The 14368-nt window shown below is 45.9% G+C and overlaps 1 protein-coding gene across 7 annotated transcripts in view; it reads right to left on the reverse strand.

Annotated features, from left to right (window-relative positions):
• The window catches only part of Rgl1 (ral guanine nucleotide dissociation stimulator,-like 1), a 249547-nt gene that overhangs the window by 38699 nt on the left and 196480 nt on the right, over positions 1 to 14368 (reverse strand). For all 7 annotated transcript variants that reach the window (NM_001346119.1, NM_001346118.1, NM_001346117.1 and 4 more), the window contains one exon: positions 1943 to 2127. In NM_001346119.1, coding sequence (NP_001333048.1) covers positions 1943 to 2127 — 185 coding nt within the window. The remainder of the gene's footprint in view (positions 1 to 1942; positions 2128 to 14368) is intronic.

The following is a 14368-nucleotide window of genomic DNA, read 5'->3' on the forward strand; positions in this document are numbered from 1 at the left end:
AACGTTCTGTTGTGAATGGGACTGGTAGGAGAGCTTCACTATCTATTCCTGTTATCCTGGATACAAAGCAAAAGCACCCATCAAAGAGCTAAAATCCCACCCAGTGGAGGATGCTAGCGCCTGATGTCAGTACTTCTCCACTCAACTCTGGCACTTTCTCATTCAGTGAAGAAGAAATCGGATGTGCCAATCAAAGGTTCAAGGAGCCTTCTACCCCTCCTGATGACTACAATGTACTTTAATACCTATAAAACAATGCAGAAGCTGTCCAGCTTCTGCCAAGGAGAGTACAGGGTAAGGACTAACATCACTCACTCACACATTCATTCATTCATTCATTCATTCATTCCTTGTAAATCTGGCATGCACCTAGAATGTCACTACGTGTGAAACCTGTGATCCTTTCTCTCTGGGACCTGGTCTATGCTTTCACTGCTCCTGCCTGAGTCTCCAGGGGTTATGTACAAATCTCTATGCACAGTTTTACTTTTGCAAACACACAGGAAAGCTCACTGCTTTCCAGAGTATGACATGGGGGCTGGGGGGTGAGAGGCACAAGGGAACTAACTAAGCTCCCAACATTCCTCTTCAGGAATGGAGCCTATACTTCATAAACAGGGCCTGGAGCATTCTTGATGACAACTGCCCACACTTAGGAAAAGATTCATTCTTGGGTATTGCCTAAAAGTTTTTGTGAGGTCAGGCCACCTCCCTAGTCCCTGCCTCTGCCTGCCAAAAGAGCTCTGCCCTCCATTCCCTGAGCCGGAGAGGACCAATGACTGGTCCCACTGGTTCCCCAATTAGGCATGGGGCCAGAGGCAGCCCCAGTGGGGCGAGCTGGGCTCCAGTGCAACAGCAGCAGCAGCAGCAGCGTTTTCTACCAGAGCACAAAGCTGGGCGGGCAGGCGGGAGGAGGCCCTGAAGGGAGCTGAGGTCTGGCAGCTGGAGCTGAGCTTCCAGGGTATTCAAGCATTCCCGGCAGATGAAGTCATCTGAGATACAAAGCCTTTGGCAATCTGAGCCAAATGATGCAAGTGCATTCCCCTTCTCTGGTCCCCAGTCCATACAAACCACTCAACAGGTACCGGGTAGAATTTAAAGTCACTGTATTTGCTTTGGCTTTGGGGTAGCATCCCTTATCTGCGTTAGGAGCCATTTCCTTTCCCTCACTGAGGAAACCGGACATTACTTCAAGGAAATGCCTACCAGAAGTTCCAAGTGGGTCAGCTGCCATGGCAACTGTTACCCAGTGCCTCGGTGAAAGGCTATATCATCACGCTGGAGCGCGATGGAACCTCTTGACTAATTTCTGCAGAGCCTGGCAGCCAGCACACTCTATGGCCAGCAGTGGTGGCTCTGCATTTGTCCCTGGAAGCTCGAGGTCAGCCTCCAATAGGAAAAAACAGCCTCAGAGACTTCCTTCGATTCGGTCACTAGAGACAGTCGATGTCAGCAATCGGGGCTGCCAGGGGACATGACACTAATGCTTTTTAGGGAAAAGGAGGAACACCTCTTCCAAGCTTTTGTGAGAGGGACGTGGACTTGAACCCTTGCCAGCCACACAGGGTTGGTTGGTTGTCGCCCGTTTATATCTGATAGAACACATTAGGCAGAGAAGAAGCCCATTCATGTTGATAAGAGAAAGTTTAAAAAAAACAAAAACAAATCAAGAAAACCCTGTTCCTGGTAACAGTAGGCACCCTGGGCAATTACTTAGCTTCTCTGAGCTGGTTTTACAATTTAATCTTTAAAATCATAAATCCAGCCTTGAAAATCCCTCTTTTCACTCTGAAACCTTAGGGTTCTGAGGTTCACAGTTCAATAATTTTATACCTATCCCAATTTTCTGAGGGTACCAGGGTTTCTTATTGAGTCAATGAATGGGGAGCCCCCACATTGCAGAGCCCAGTAGAGGTTTCCCTGGGACCAAACAGGTACTCACTGTCGGAATCCACGTCCTGCTTTTGAAACTGTTCAAGAAGGTTCTGTGCTCTCCTCTCTGGGTCAGAGCCAGGCATCATCTGTTTGAGGTACTCCAGCAGCTTCTGAAGGCAAGGGAAGTGAGGGGGCTCCCGGAAGTCTTCCGCACACTGGTCAAGCCAGGCCCTCAGGATGGAAGCAATGGCACTGGGAAGGAGAGATGGAGACACAGTGAACACAATGCTTACGGGACTCGAGACAGGCCCTGGACCCCACAGCTGGTAGCTGAAGAGGGTTGGGGAGACTAATAATGTTTTGTTGTTAGAAAATCCAACCAAGGCAGACGAAAGATGAGAAGAGGATTTACTGAGTTCCAAACAATCCAAACACAAGCCACTAACTGTGCATTTGCTCAAATTAAAGACCAGAAAACCAGGCTATCAAGATGACACAGTAAATAAGAAACTTTCTACCACGCCTGACAACTGAGCTCAGTGATGCCTGGGTCCCACACAATGTTAACAAGTTGTCCTCTGACAGCCTGCACTGTAGCATGCTTCAGCTAGCCCTTCAGACTCCCACACAAATAGATGAACAAAGGTAATAAAACAGAAAAGTAGCCTAAAAGTAGCCGTATTGATAACTTAGGACATAACTGGCTACCACTAGGCTAGAACTCATCTGGAGTAAGAAGTCTCCAGGTTAATGGGGAAATGCCTGTTTAATTTTAAAAACATCACTAGGGTTTTGGCACAAGGACCAAAGCTTTCCTCATAAAGTTATCCCTTTGTTTCTCAAATTATAATGAGACGGCGTGTCAGGAACCACTGGGTGATGGAGTCACAAGGTTCCCCGGGTGTCAAAGCACAAGAACAGCCAGATACGCTCTGGGTGCTTGGTGCGCTACAGACACCTCCTGAGTAACTAAGGGTGTTGCCTGTAAGTTACGGGGAGCTCCTCTCTCTAGAGCAGAGTCAGAGCAATGACAAAGGGGTAAACTGCAGCAGGGCCATTACTCCACGCTTCATCGTCAGAAGACTTCAAAGACACTTCAGTGTTAGTTCCACACCAGGCTAGTCTGCCTCCCTAATAAAACAACTCCATCGAAAGGGATGTTCACTGATGCTGGCTGGAGAAGGTATCAGGGAGAATCAATAAATTCCTGTGCATCCCAAGGCAAAGAAACCACACTGTCTTAGCTACAGTGACAAAACTCTTTCACCCACCCAAAAGAGTGTATGTGTGTAGGTCAGAGGGTAACCTATGCCACTCCTTAGGAGCCATCTGCCTTGTCTGTTGAGATGGGTCTCTCATTGGGACCTGGGGGGTCACCGATAGGCTAGGATGGCTGGTCAGCAAGCTCTAGAAATACTCTAGGCTCTGCTTCCGCAGCAGTAGGATGATAAACACATGTCACCACATCCAATTTTTTTTTTAATCCACGGGTGCTGGGGAATCTAACCCAGGTTGTAGATCTTGTGCAGCAAGCATCTCACAGGCTGAGTGATCCCTCCAGAACCACAAAAATGTTTTTTGAAAGGGTTTGGGATATAGCGGTGGTACAGCATCTGTCTAATGTGCACAAGTATTCTTTGGATTTGTTCCACAGAATCAGAATCAAAAAAAGGAAAATTATAATTATCTACTACACCTACACAAATTGTTCATACAATTAAAAGCTAGAGTAGAAGTTAGTATCCAGTGTGCAGAAGCCCAGCAGCCTGTTACAGTGACTTAACTCCCAGCTGCACTTTCCTACCAAAGAGCTGAGCTGTAATCAGGACCGGCTGCCACAAAAGTCCACTGAGAGTTAACTCAGCTTTTGGAGGTCAAGTACCAAGAGCAGTAATGTCTACACGGTGACTGTTTCTCTCTGTGGGCATCACTGTTTCACGTCTGTGGTCTATACGGCATCTAGGATTGCTAATATTTAACTATCTACACGAAACAAGAGACATTAAACTATCACCATAATAGAAGTGACTTAATAATCTAAATCTTTAAATTAGATAAAATTAACAAAAGCAATATTTCCCTCCAGAAAGCTGAAAGAAAGTAACCTGGGCTTTGTATTAAAATTGAAAACAGGAGCTTGGGCAGTGTTGACGCACGCCTTTAATCCCAGCACTCAGGAGGCAGAGGCAGCTGGATCTCTGTGAGTTCGAGGCCAGGGCCAGTTCCAAGACAGCCAGGAACACACAGTGAGAGTCATAACTTTCACACAGTGAGAGTCAATGGCTTTCTATTCGGGGGCCCTCATGCCATTAACACAGCTCCTTTCAGTTACCGAACTTAAATATCATACTTTTAAATATTTATCAACAGTTAATATTCCATAGTTCCACTAACTGGCCTTAGTAGGATATTAAAAAAAAAAAAAAAAAAAAAAAAAAGGAGCAAACACAAAGGCCAGAAGAGCATGGGTCTGGAGGAATCCGGCAAGCGTGGGAGGGGAGAGGGAAGGGTAAATTTGATAAAGATACATTGTATACATGTATAAAACTGTTAAAGAATAAATACAATAAAAAATCAACTTACCATGCAAATGTTTATTTTTTTATAACAAATATAATTTGTAAGTAATTTTCCTTTCTTTGGTGAGCACAGAATATTATAGGTGCATAGTTGGGATGCCAGAACACAGAAAACCTGCATTTAAATATATAAACTAGATTCTTGCAAAGGAACACTTTTATAATTCTTAAAATAAAGGACACGTGTGCGCGCGCACACACACAATGAGGAGGGGAGGGGAGGGAAATAACTTCCAGGTTCTTGTGATTGTCAACAATTATAAAATGTGTGCCTTGGTCTATATCTGTGCACATGATGAGCAGCTCCCCAAAGCACTCAAGCAGTCTGTGTCCAAGAAAAGTCACAGCTTCAGAAGGAGCCCAGAAAGGCTGGAGAGACCATGGTTCGAATCAGCCCATTCTGTCCTTAACCTAATACTTTTAACTCACTCTGGTGAGGGACTTTCCCATCATATCTGCTCTAACTGTGACCTCCCATGGCTAAGCCTACGGAGGTTTTGAGAATTCATTGCAATCTTAGACAGAAAAAGCATTTTCTCTCACACACACACACACACACACACACACACACACACACACACACACACACACTCAGAATAAATAGGGAGAAGGAAGAAATCAGAGAAGAGAAAAACAGAGACAGTCTAAGCAAAGGAGCAGACCCTTGCCCTCTGTCCAGCAGAACTCCTCAGCTTGCCAGGAACGGAGGGTTTCTGGAAAGGCCTGGACCCTTGCCCGAAGTTCACAGTAGCCTTATGTTTGCCAGGCCTGGGAAGAAACTCTCCCTTCTCAATAGAACAAGCAGTAGATACAAATGCCGGGCTGTTAAGATTCCAAGAAGGAAAGCGACATCGCAAATATGACAGAGGAAAGGGAACAGCAGCTTTTCCATCTTCCTGGCCTTGGCTCTGCTCCTCTCCAGGACTGAATGGGAGAATTAAGGAACCTTACCAGGAAGGGAGATACTGGATGCAGTTACAAAAGTGCAGGCAAAGGAGCCTATCCCACTGGGGAAATCACCTGCCCCTGTGCACAGAACAAGAAGGGGCTGGGAGAAGGGAAACCCCAACTTCTCACCATCTGACAACTTGGAGAGTTTGTTCACATGGTCCCACTGACCCCTACCCGGAGAAGGGACAGGAAACACCTGCCTGCATCTATCCAACACTGACCGGTGGTGATTTCAAATGACATAATGTCAATGGGACCTTCTGAGACACATCAAGAAACTCAAAATTGGTAATATGCTTACAATGACCTACCAAGGGTCACAGAAGGAAGGGGCTGTGAAGGTGGCTTGGTGAAATCAACTCAAAGAATTTGCCACCAATCACGGAGACAAATTGTGCCTCAACATTTGTGACCCCACACCTGCTGGAAGAAGGTCACAGCTTTGAACAAATGCTGCACATGTGGGCAGGAGCATGTATGCACACACCAACCTGCACATACACACTAAAGGTCACACTAAGGCAAAGCAATTCAAAGATATCAAACTAGAGTATTAACAAGAAGACAGGAAGTATATGTAGACTGGAGGAATACAAAAAACCAGATGGAAAGATTAGTAAGATTATACAGCAGTCTGCATTAAGGAGAAACGCCGATGTACAGCTTTCTTATCCAAAGTAACTCTTTGATGGTCACTCCTCTGTCCTAAATGGAAGCGTAAGTCTGACCGACATGCCAGATGGGTGGCAGCTCCAGGAGTCATGCCTGAAGGCAGAGGGGATTACCAGCGTACAGCTTTCTCCCTCGGGCATTCTTAGCAAGAATCGCCTTCCCTCCTGCTGCAAAAGCCTATGGGAAAGAAATCTGTGGTCACGGGCCCACGTGTGCAGCCTGCTAAGGTCACGTCTGAGGCTCTTCCTTCCAGGAGAGACCTCAGGGAAAATCTATGTAACCAAACTCGCATTACTGAGTACTCTTTGTTTTCCATACCCACTCACTAATTATGTGGGAAATGTCACAACAAAGGGTTCAGGGACCCACAGAAGTACTGTCCTTCACAGGGAACCTGGTCAAAGCTTCAGGAGGGGTCTCCCTAGGAGCTGAGATCTTAAGGATAAGAAGGAATCGGAATCGGTAGCATGGAAACTGGAGCAGCACTGAAGCAAGGGTCTCGAGGTAAGACAGCCAAACACTGAGGAGGCTTGAGAAGTGCTTAATGAAAGTACAGAAAGAGGGGGTGAGCACATCGCAGTGACACTTGCTATGCCCAGGTGACACTTGCTATGCCCAGGTGACACATGCTATGCCCAGGTGACACGTGCTATGCCCAGATGACACGTGCTATGCCCAGGTGACACAAGCTATGCCCAGATGATACGTGCTATGCCCAGGTGACACATGCTATGCCCAGGTGACACATGCTATGCCCAGGTGACACATGCTATGCCCAGGTGACACAAGCTATGCCCAGGTGATACATGCTAAACTTAGATGACACATACTATGCCCACTGACTGTTTGGCTGGCACAGGTTGTACTTGGTAACACCTGGTTAGCAGGGTGCCTTGCTAAAGGGGCAAGCACAGGAAAATTTTCCACACTTCCCAGCGACATGTAGGCCTTTGGGCTTGTAGAGTATAGTGAGAGGACTGACAGGCCATCAAAGTAGCAGCTGCCCTCCAAACACAGATGTGACAAACCTGGAGACTATGAGTAGGTATATCAGATTATCCTAAAATTCCAATGGTGGCTATACACTTTAGAATAAATAAGTTTAATGCAGTGGTTTGGGGGCATAGCATCTCTCCCTTAATGTATAGCTACCAAGCCAGAAATAAGACTACCACTACACAAAAAGAATAATTCCGTCTACTTAGAGGTATGTTTTCCCTGCCCTAGAGCCTATTTGAGATGATAGCTCATATTTAATCATTGCCAGAAGATAACACACAGAAACTTTTGGAAAAAATAGCAGAATGTTTCCTTATTCTAGGACATTCTCTACAAACTCGATTACATCCTGGCGCAAAGGGGGAGAAAACGCAGTCTAAGAGCACTGCACTTGTCTGGGGAACACGAATGTCTGGGGAACATGGCTGTGCTCCTGCTAAGCCATGCTGGTGGGCTGTAATGCATGCTGTCAACCTTGACCCTGACAGAGCTGGGCCCTCCACCTTGTTCTCCAAGTCACAGAATGCTTTTCCTGAGTCTTAGGGAACCGTGCCAGGCAGAGGCTATCGGCAAGATGCTTTCCTTGATGAGAAAGAACAAAGAGTGTGACAAAGTTTCTCTTCTTTTCTTCTCCCCTCTTCCCAGAAAAAGGGACACAGTACTATCTGGACTTGTCAGGGTCATCTGCTCAGCTTCCGTGACTTTCCTTTGTCACACTGTGGTGTTTGTGGTAAATTAGGATTAAAACATCAGGGTGGGATGGAAGGAGGGGCTGGGATAGGGCCAGCGGAAATAAATGGAAAGAAAGCCAAAATCAAGATGGAAGCACAAGGAGGCAAGGGAGGTGGGGAGGGAGTTAAAAACCACCTCAAGGAGAGCCAGGCAGAGGAAGGTACACAGAGACAAAAGCTGTCTATGGCAGGGGCAGGATGAGCTGCGCCTGGACCCTATTAACCCGGAGTCAAGGTTACTCACACATCTGTCTTTCATTTCCACACTTATGTGAAATATTTTCATTCTTATCACGGGGGAAGAATGGAAGGATCCAGGCTGTAAGAGCATGGCCTTGGCTAACTCCGAGCACTGTCTCATCCATTGCATGACCCTGGACAAGTTCTCCCACCACCCATCCTACTCTCTGGTAGATGGAACAACATAGAAGGTCATTAGGAGAATTTTAAAGCACACACAGTGCATTGTTCTCACTCAGCAATCAATAACTTCTAACTATTATTAGAAAAGTGAATCAGCCATTCATCAAAATTCTAATTTCAGGACCTCACTAACTCCCTCCCCAATTCCCAGGTCTGAAGAAGGAGTTTGTGCATTATAAACAGGGGGCTTCTACTTACAACCTGCCGAAGTTTCACCCTGGATGGCGATTCCCTCGGAGGTGTCAGGTGCTACCAGGTACCAAGGACAGGAAGCAAGCCCTCCTTTGATGGGACTGACTTGGTCTTCCTTCAGCTTTCCTCAGATCCTTCAAACCATTTCCTCCCGAGGGAACCAAGTCAGATTTTCACATTTCACAAGAGCTATTTGAGGACCCCACTGGTCTGGGTTTGGGGGTACTGATGTGCTCTTATTGCTAGCAAACCCCACGTGTGGCCCTAAATGGCAGGCCTGAGAACCAAAGACCTCTGTGTGATGCCCGGCTGAACTTGACTGTACACACTTGGCCCTGAATTAACTGCCTGATCTTGGTCAAAGCACACAAGTTTGATTAACCTTCCATTGATGGACCTATTGAGTGATGGCAGGATCTAGACACATTTGTGCGGGCAAAAGAAAATACACAATAACTAAAAGTGCACCCTGAAGCAAGATCACCACAGACAGGCAGCAAAGGTGGGGGGGGGGGGCTAGAGACACAAGGGGAAAACCGCTGTCTTCTACTGAGATAAGAATCCACAGGAACATAACTGGTTAGGACGTCTGTTAAACTGTTTCCAACAGGTAGAAAATACCGTCATGGGTCTGGAAAGCCGGCTCATTAAAAATTCTTACAGAGGTCCCAGGTTCGATTCCCAGAACCTGAATGGAGGCTCACAAATGCCTGTAAATGTGGCTCTGGGGGATCTGACACCCTTCTGACCTCTTATAGCATTTCACACACATGGTGCACAGACAACATGCAGGCAAGGCACCCACACACAAACAAACAATAAATCTTAAAAATAAGATACCGTCATCTTTGAGTTTTCTCTTTTTAAAGAAAACTGCTTTAAATCCAGCTTAAGTCACTGACTGACTCTTCTCTGTCAGCGCACCAGTTTCCTCTCTGGGGATTCCATTGCATCTCACAAGAAGAAACCATTTTTTTAAAACTATAGTTTTCCTTTTCTTTTTGTGCCCTGTATAGACATTTAAAAGACAATGGCTTTCTCTTTAATGTGACACATCTATTTCTTCTATTTACTTAAAGGATAAATACATATTTCTCTCACATTGTAACCTTTAGCTCTTCTAACCGTGGTGGCATTGCTAACCGCACTCTTCTGTTGATGCATCTGGGTTTGGTTGAGACTGAGACTGACTCTGTGTCCGAGGCTGGACTCAGACTTAAGTGTGCTGACATTACAGGTATGCACCTCCATGCCTGAGCCTCATGTGTTATATCTTGTTTTTGGTTTGGTTTGGTTTGGTTTTTGAGACAAGGTTTCTCTGTATAGCTCTGGTTGTCCCAAAACTCACTCTGTAGACAAGGCTGGCCTTGAACTCAGACATCTGCCTGCCTCTGTCCTCCGAGTGCTGGGATTAGAGGCGTGCACCACCATGCTCAGCTTTATGTCTCATTTTTGACGGGTTCCCCACCTCAATTCTCTCTTCTTTTCCCCATTTTCCTTACAATCACTCAAATTCAATTGCCTTCTTAGGGCATCTGGGTTTTCTGGAATGACTACTGATTGCAAACATTCCAGGGAGAGTTTTCAAATACTTTCGCTGTACTATCCCCAGGCACTAATAACTCCGGGCCTCAGCTTTTCTTTAAAGATGCCTGACATCTTGGGTTAATACTTTCTACTGGCTCTCTTACCAGCCAGAGCCCTGGGGTCAGCACCCCCAGTCTATTAGAAAGATTACAAGAACGACATTGTATCTTCTGCTCATGGGGAAAGGAAAATAAAGACAGTTTCAACCATCTGAAGCATGGTGATAGTAAAGGGCTTCAGAAAACAGACCTGGCATTCCAGAAAGGGAGGGATGGGACTCAATTAAAGAAAAAGAAACAGAAGCTATTTCTACATTAAAGAATACTGATTAAAGGAGAGTAATAAAGTATATTGCCTGGTTGGGGGGGGGAGTTAATCTCTTTAAATAAAGTTATACACCCTACCTCCTCCACCCAGACTCCACCCCCCACCCCAGAACTCTCATACATTTCAAAGAAACCATGTGTGACAGGTGGGTGGTTACCGCCCCTTCCCTGCATCTGTTCACTTCCAAGGTCAATGGCTACAATAAATTTGTCCTAGGAAAAGTTTCTTCTTCCTTTCTGGTTCAAGTTCTGGTACTGGAAAACCCAGCGCTTTATCATATAAAATGCTGGCGGAAGGATGAAGAGGGCACAGGTGAGATGAATGGGAGCTGGCTTGTTTTCGTCCATAACAGGAAGTGGGTTTCCTGATTCCCAAATAATAGTCATGTCTAGGAGTCCGGGGTAGGGGTGAGGGGTTGGGGAACACGGCACAGCTCATTCTCTATGTGGCTCTAGTCCTAACACCAGAAGTCACTGTGTGGCAACAGTCTTAAAAGCTGGAAGCCGTGGATACAAAATTCTTGGCAACTTGAGACACTCTGTTGAGCCAGCTGACACTGTCTGGATACTGCGGGAATGCCCTGAGCAACCTGATAGCTTGGTTTTTTAACACATAAAGAACACCAAGCAGTTCAGGTTCAAGACTCCAGAAACCACGTTTCATCTGTATTTCCATATTTTCCATCTTTATAGTCCTTTGTTAGCTTGATTACGTCATTTTAAAATATCAGAAATGACTGGCAACTTGGTACGTGTAAGCTTATATAAAGTATATGGATCCTGCTACAGTTTACAACAACAACAAAAAAAAAAAAAACTGAAAAATCAAACCGTTTTGGGCACTTTGGGGTTCATGGGTAAATCCAATAGTGACTCCCAGTCCCTGCTCCCAGTTCCCAGCAGGTCCACAAACTGAAGGTGGGTGTCACTAGATTCCTGTATCGTGCTGCCCACCTGAAATCACAAGAGAACAGATGCACAGCAAAGGAAACCGGTGGCATTTGCCACTCCTTGTAGTCCCCCGAGGCACAGTGTCTCTTCTCTCTTTATTTATTTATGACGGCAGGAAACAGCTGTGACGTCATGACTGAACAATAAGCAAATCAGAGCCCGACTCCTTTTTCTGGCAGTTTGATTCAGTCTGTTACATATGCTTTCTCAGAGGAAAACACAGCCAGGGAAATTTCTCAAAAGCCCAGGATAGTACTTAAGACCACATTTCTGGTTTTTGTTTTTGGAAAACTAAACACACTTGTATCAGCTATCACTGAATTGAAAAGAACTCGGAGGTTGTGTGCTCCAAAGAGCTCAGTTTTCAAATGAAAACCCTGAAACCAAGAGACATAAAGTGACTACACAGAGGCCATTTTGGCTGGTAAGGGGCAGAGTGGGGCACAGGAGCTGGGCGTCTCACCTTCCATGTGGCTGCCTGGACCTCCGCAGGATTTAACTCACCTGATTATGAGAAGGAACGCAGGTGGACACCCTTCAAAGGAGCCTGCTTAGAGGTGCACAAAGTCTGTGCAGCGGGCAGGGTTTCCTACCAAGGCACTGTGCTATTTAATGTCATAGCACCAAATGGGAGGCACCAGCCTTGTCCTGTGCATTGTGGGATGTCTACTGTCATCCTTGTCCTCGGGCTACTAGATGCCAGTGGCACACACCCAACTTAGGCACAACCAGTGTCTCCAAATGCTAGTCAATGTCTTCTGGGAGACAAAGTCACCCTGTGAGAGCAGTGCCACAAAACCATGCCTTCTGTGTAGCCATAGGCAAGAGGAAGGCGATACTCACTGCCCTGTGCTGGGGCCAGAGGTATGGGTGCCTGAGGGTCCGCAGTGTTACAAACAGATTGGGGAATGTGGGTCTGCAGTGTTACATACAGACTGGGGGGGGGTGAGGGGGCTCCAGTGTTACAGCCTGGGGGGTGAGAGTCTGTAGTGTTACATACAGGTTGGGGGGTGAGGGGCTGCAGTGTTACATACAGATTGGGGTGGGGGGTCCTCTCTTGGTTCCTTCTCAGGAAAACAAGGGAGGTCAAGTAGAGAGGGACTCTGTCAGAAGGACAGTCAACAGAAAAAACAGCATAAGATGGTAATGGGAACATGGGATACAAATTAATAAAAGGAGAAAAAACTGGAAGAAAGGGGAGTGGAAGAAAGAAAGAGGTCACCAAGAGACAGGGTTTTAACATTCCAGAGTCTGGGGGGACAGAGCGACCTATTATAAAATAAAGTGCTATGCGCTCATCGGACACAATTCTTTTAAAAAGGCAACTCAGCTTGAGCAAAGGGGTCAAGAACTTTCCACCGAGTCACTGCAGTCACCGCAAGGCTTTGGGAAAGGACTATTGTCCCCAGATGATGGACCCCTCAGGGGAGTAATGTGTGAAGCTCTTTGTTAAGGTCTCATGCGCTTAAAACTCCAAAGCCCTTTAAAACAGCTTAGCCTGGAGTTTCACCCACACTAGTGCCCTGAGTGTACAATTAATTTCAGTGGGACTTTAAAATAATGAACATGGCTTGGTACAATCAATGTTCCCAACTGCTACTTCCCCCAAACCTACTTAGTCTAAGGACACCCTCTGGGAAGCAGAAAGGCTCGGGTACGTCTCAGGCTGTACTCCTCCTGGCTCTTCCTGTGACTAAGCAAATGGTAAACTTCCAGACTAATTGCCTTCCCACAAGTGTGGATGGCAATGTGCTTCGCGCCGAGTCCACTCACAGCTCGGTACTCAGCCACGCCAGTCACTGGAGTCCTGTGCTCTCTCTTCAGGATATTCACAAACTCCCACCAGTACAAAAATCATATTCTAGTGACTTATCATGGATGAGCAAAAACAATTTTAAACACTCTAATCTTGTGATTTCCTAACCCTAAAGTGCTCAGGGCTCACTCAAGGACCTGAAGCTTCGGAGTCCAGTCCATTAGGTCAAGCTATACTAGTGGTTCTCAACCTCCCTGGTGCTCTGACCCTTTAATCAAGTTCCATATGTTGTGGTGACACCCACATAAAATTATTTTGTTGCTTTGTAACTGTAATGTTGCTACTGCTATGAATTTAATGTAATATCTGATATCCAGGATATCTGATACGTGACCCCAAAGGGGTGGTGACCCACAGATTGAGAATCACTGGCCTAGAAGCAGATTGTCTTCATTTCTAAAGAGCTTCAAGGATGCTGAGCCATAGGTATCCCCATCCTGATCATCTATCCTAAAATTGTTCTCTGTCTACACAAACCTTGATAGCTGCTGGCCCGCAGCTCACTAGGGGAAATCCAAACCTTAGGTGGATGATTGAAGTCGTCTGCCGTGTAATCTCAGCTTAACCTTAGCTTCAGCACCACAGACGCTCCTTACTCACATGCGACACCATGAAGTAGCTCCAACAACTCTGATGCTTTTCAAAATTCCACATATACTGAATTTCCTTGACCTGGCTCTGCTGGTCCCTCTGCCTGGCCAGTTCCACTGTCCAAGGCTTGACTGTCTTTCAAATGTCACTCCTCCCAGAGACCATCTCCTGAAGTGACAATGTAATGGTTTTCTTGTACCATACTTTGTCCTTGACTTTTTAATATGTATATTAAATATTTCTGTAATAAAATTATTAAGAAAAAAAAGGAATCTTTTACTCCCACACCTATGGTCTCTAAGGCTGGCAAATCATCAGGAAATCTTTTGGAGAGTTAAAAACTAAACAGAGAAGTCCAAGTATGTTCCCACTCTCTCATTCTTGGCCCCAAATGAGTATTTGACACTAGAGATTATTTTTGGATCTCAGAATACTCATCCAATCTGTTCCAGAACACAGCCCCACAGTGGCCTCTATCTCCACACTATGGCTATTTCTTCAGTATCTTCTAGATCATTCTCTTCAATGGAAACAATTGCCCATTAAAACAGACCATACCTGGTACATAAACCAAAAAGCCTTCCTGACCCACCCCCACCGCACCCCCAATGGCGTACTATGAGATCTGAATCCCCCGTCTCTCCATCTACCACACCTCCATCCACTAAAACCACT

This window comes from Mus musculus, chromosome 1, assembly GCF_000001635.26.
Source record: "Mus musculus strain C57BL/6J chromosome 1, GRCm38.p6 C57BL/6J".
NCBI lineage: Eukaryota > Metazoa > Chordata > Mammalia > Rodentia > Muridae > Mus > Mus musculus.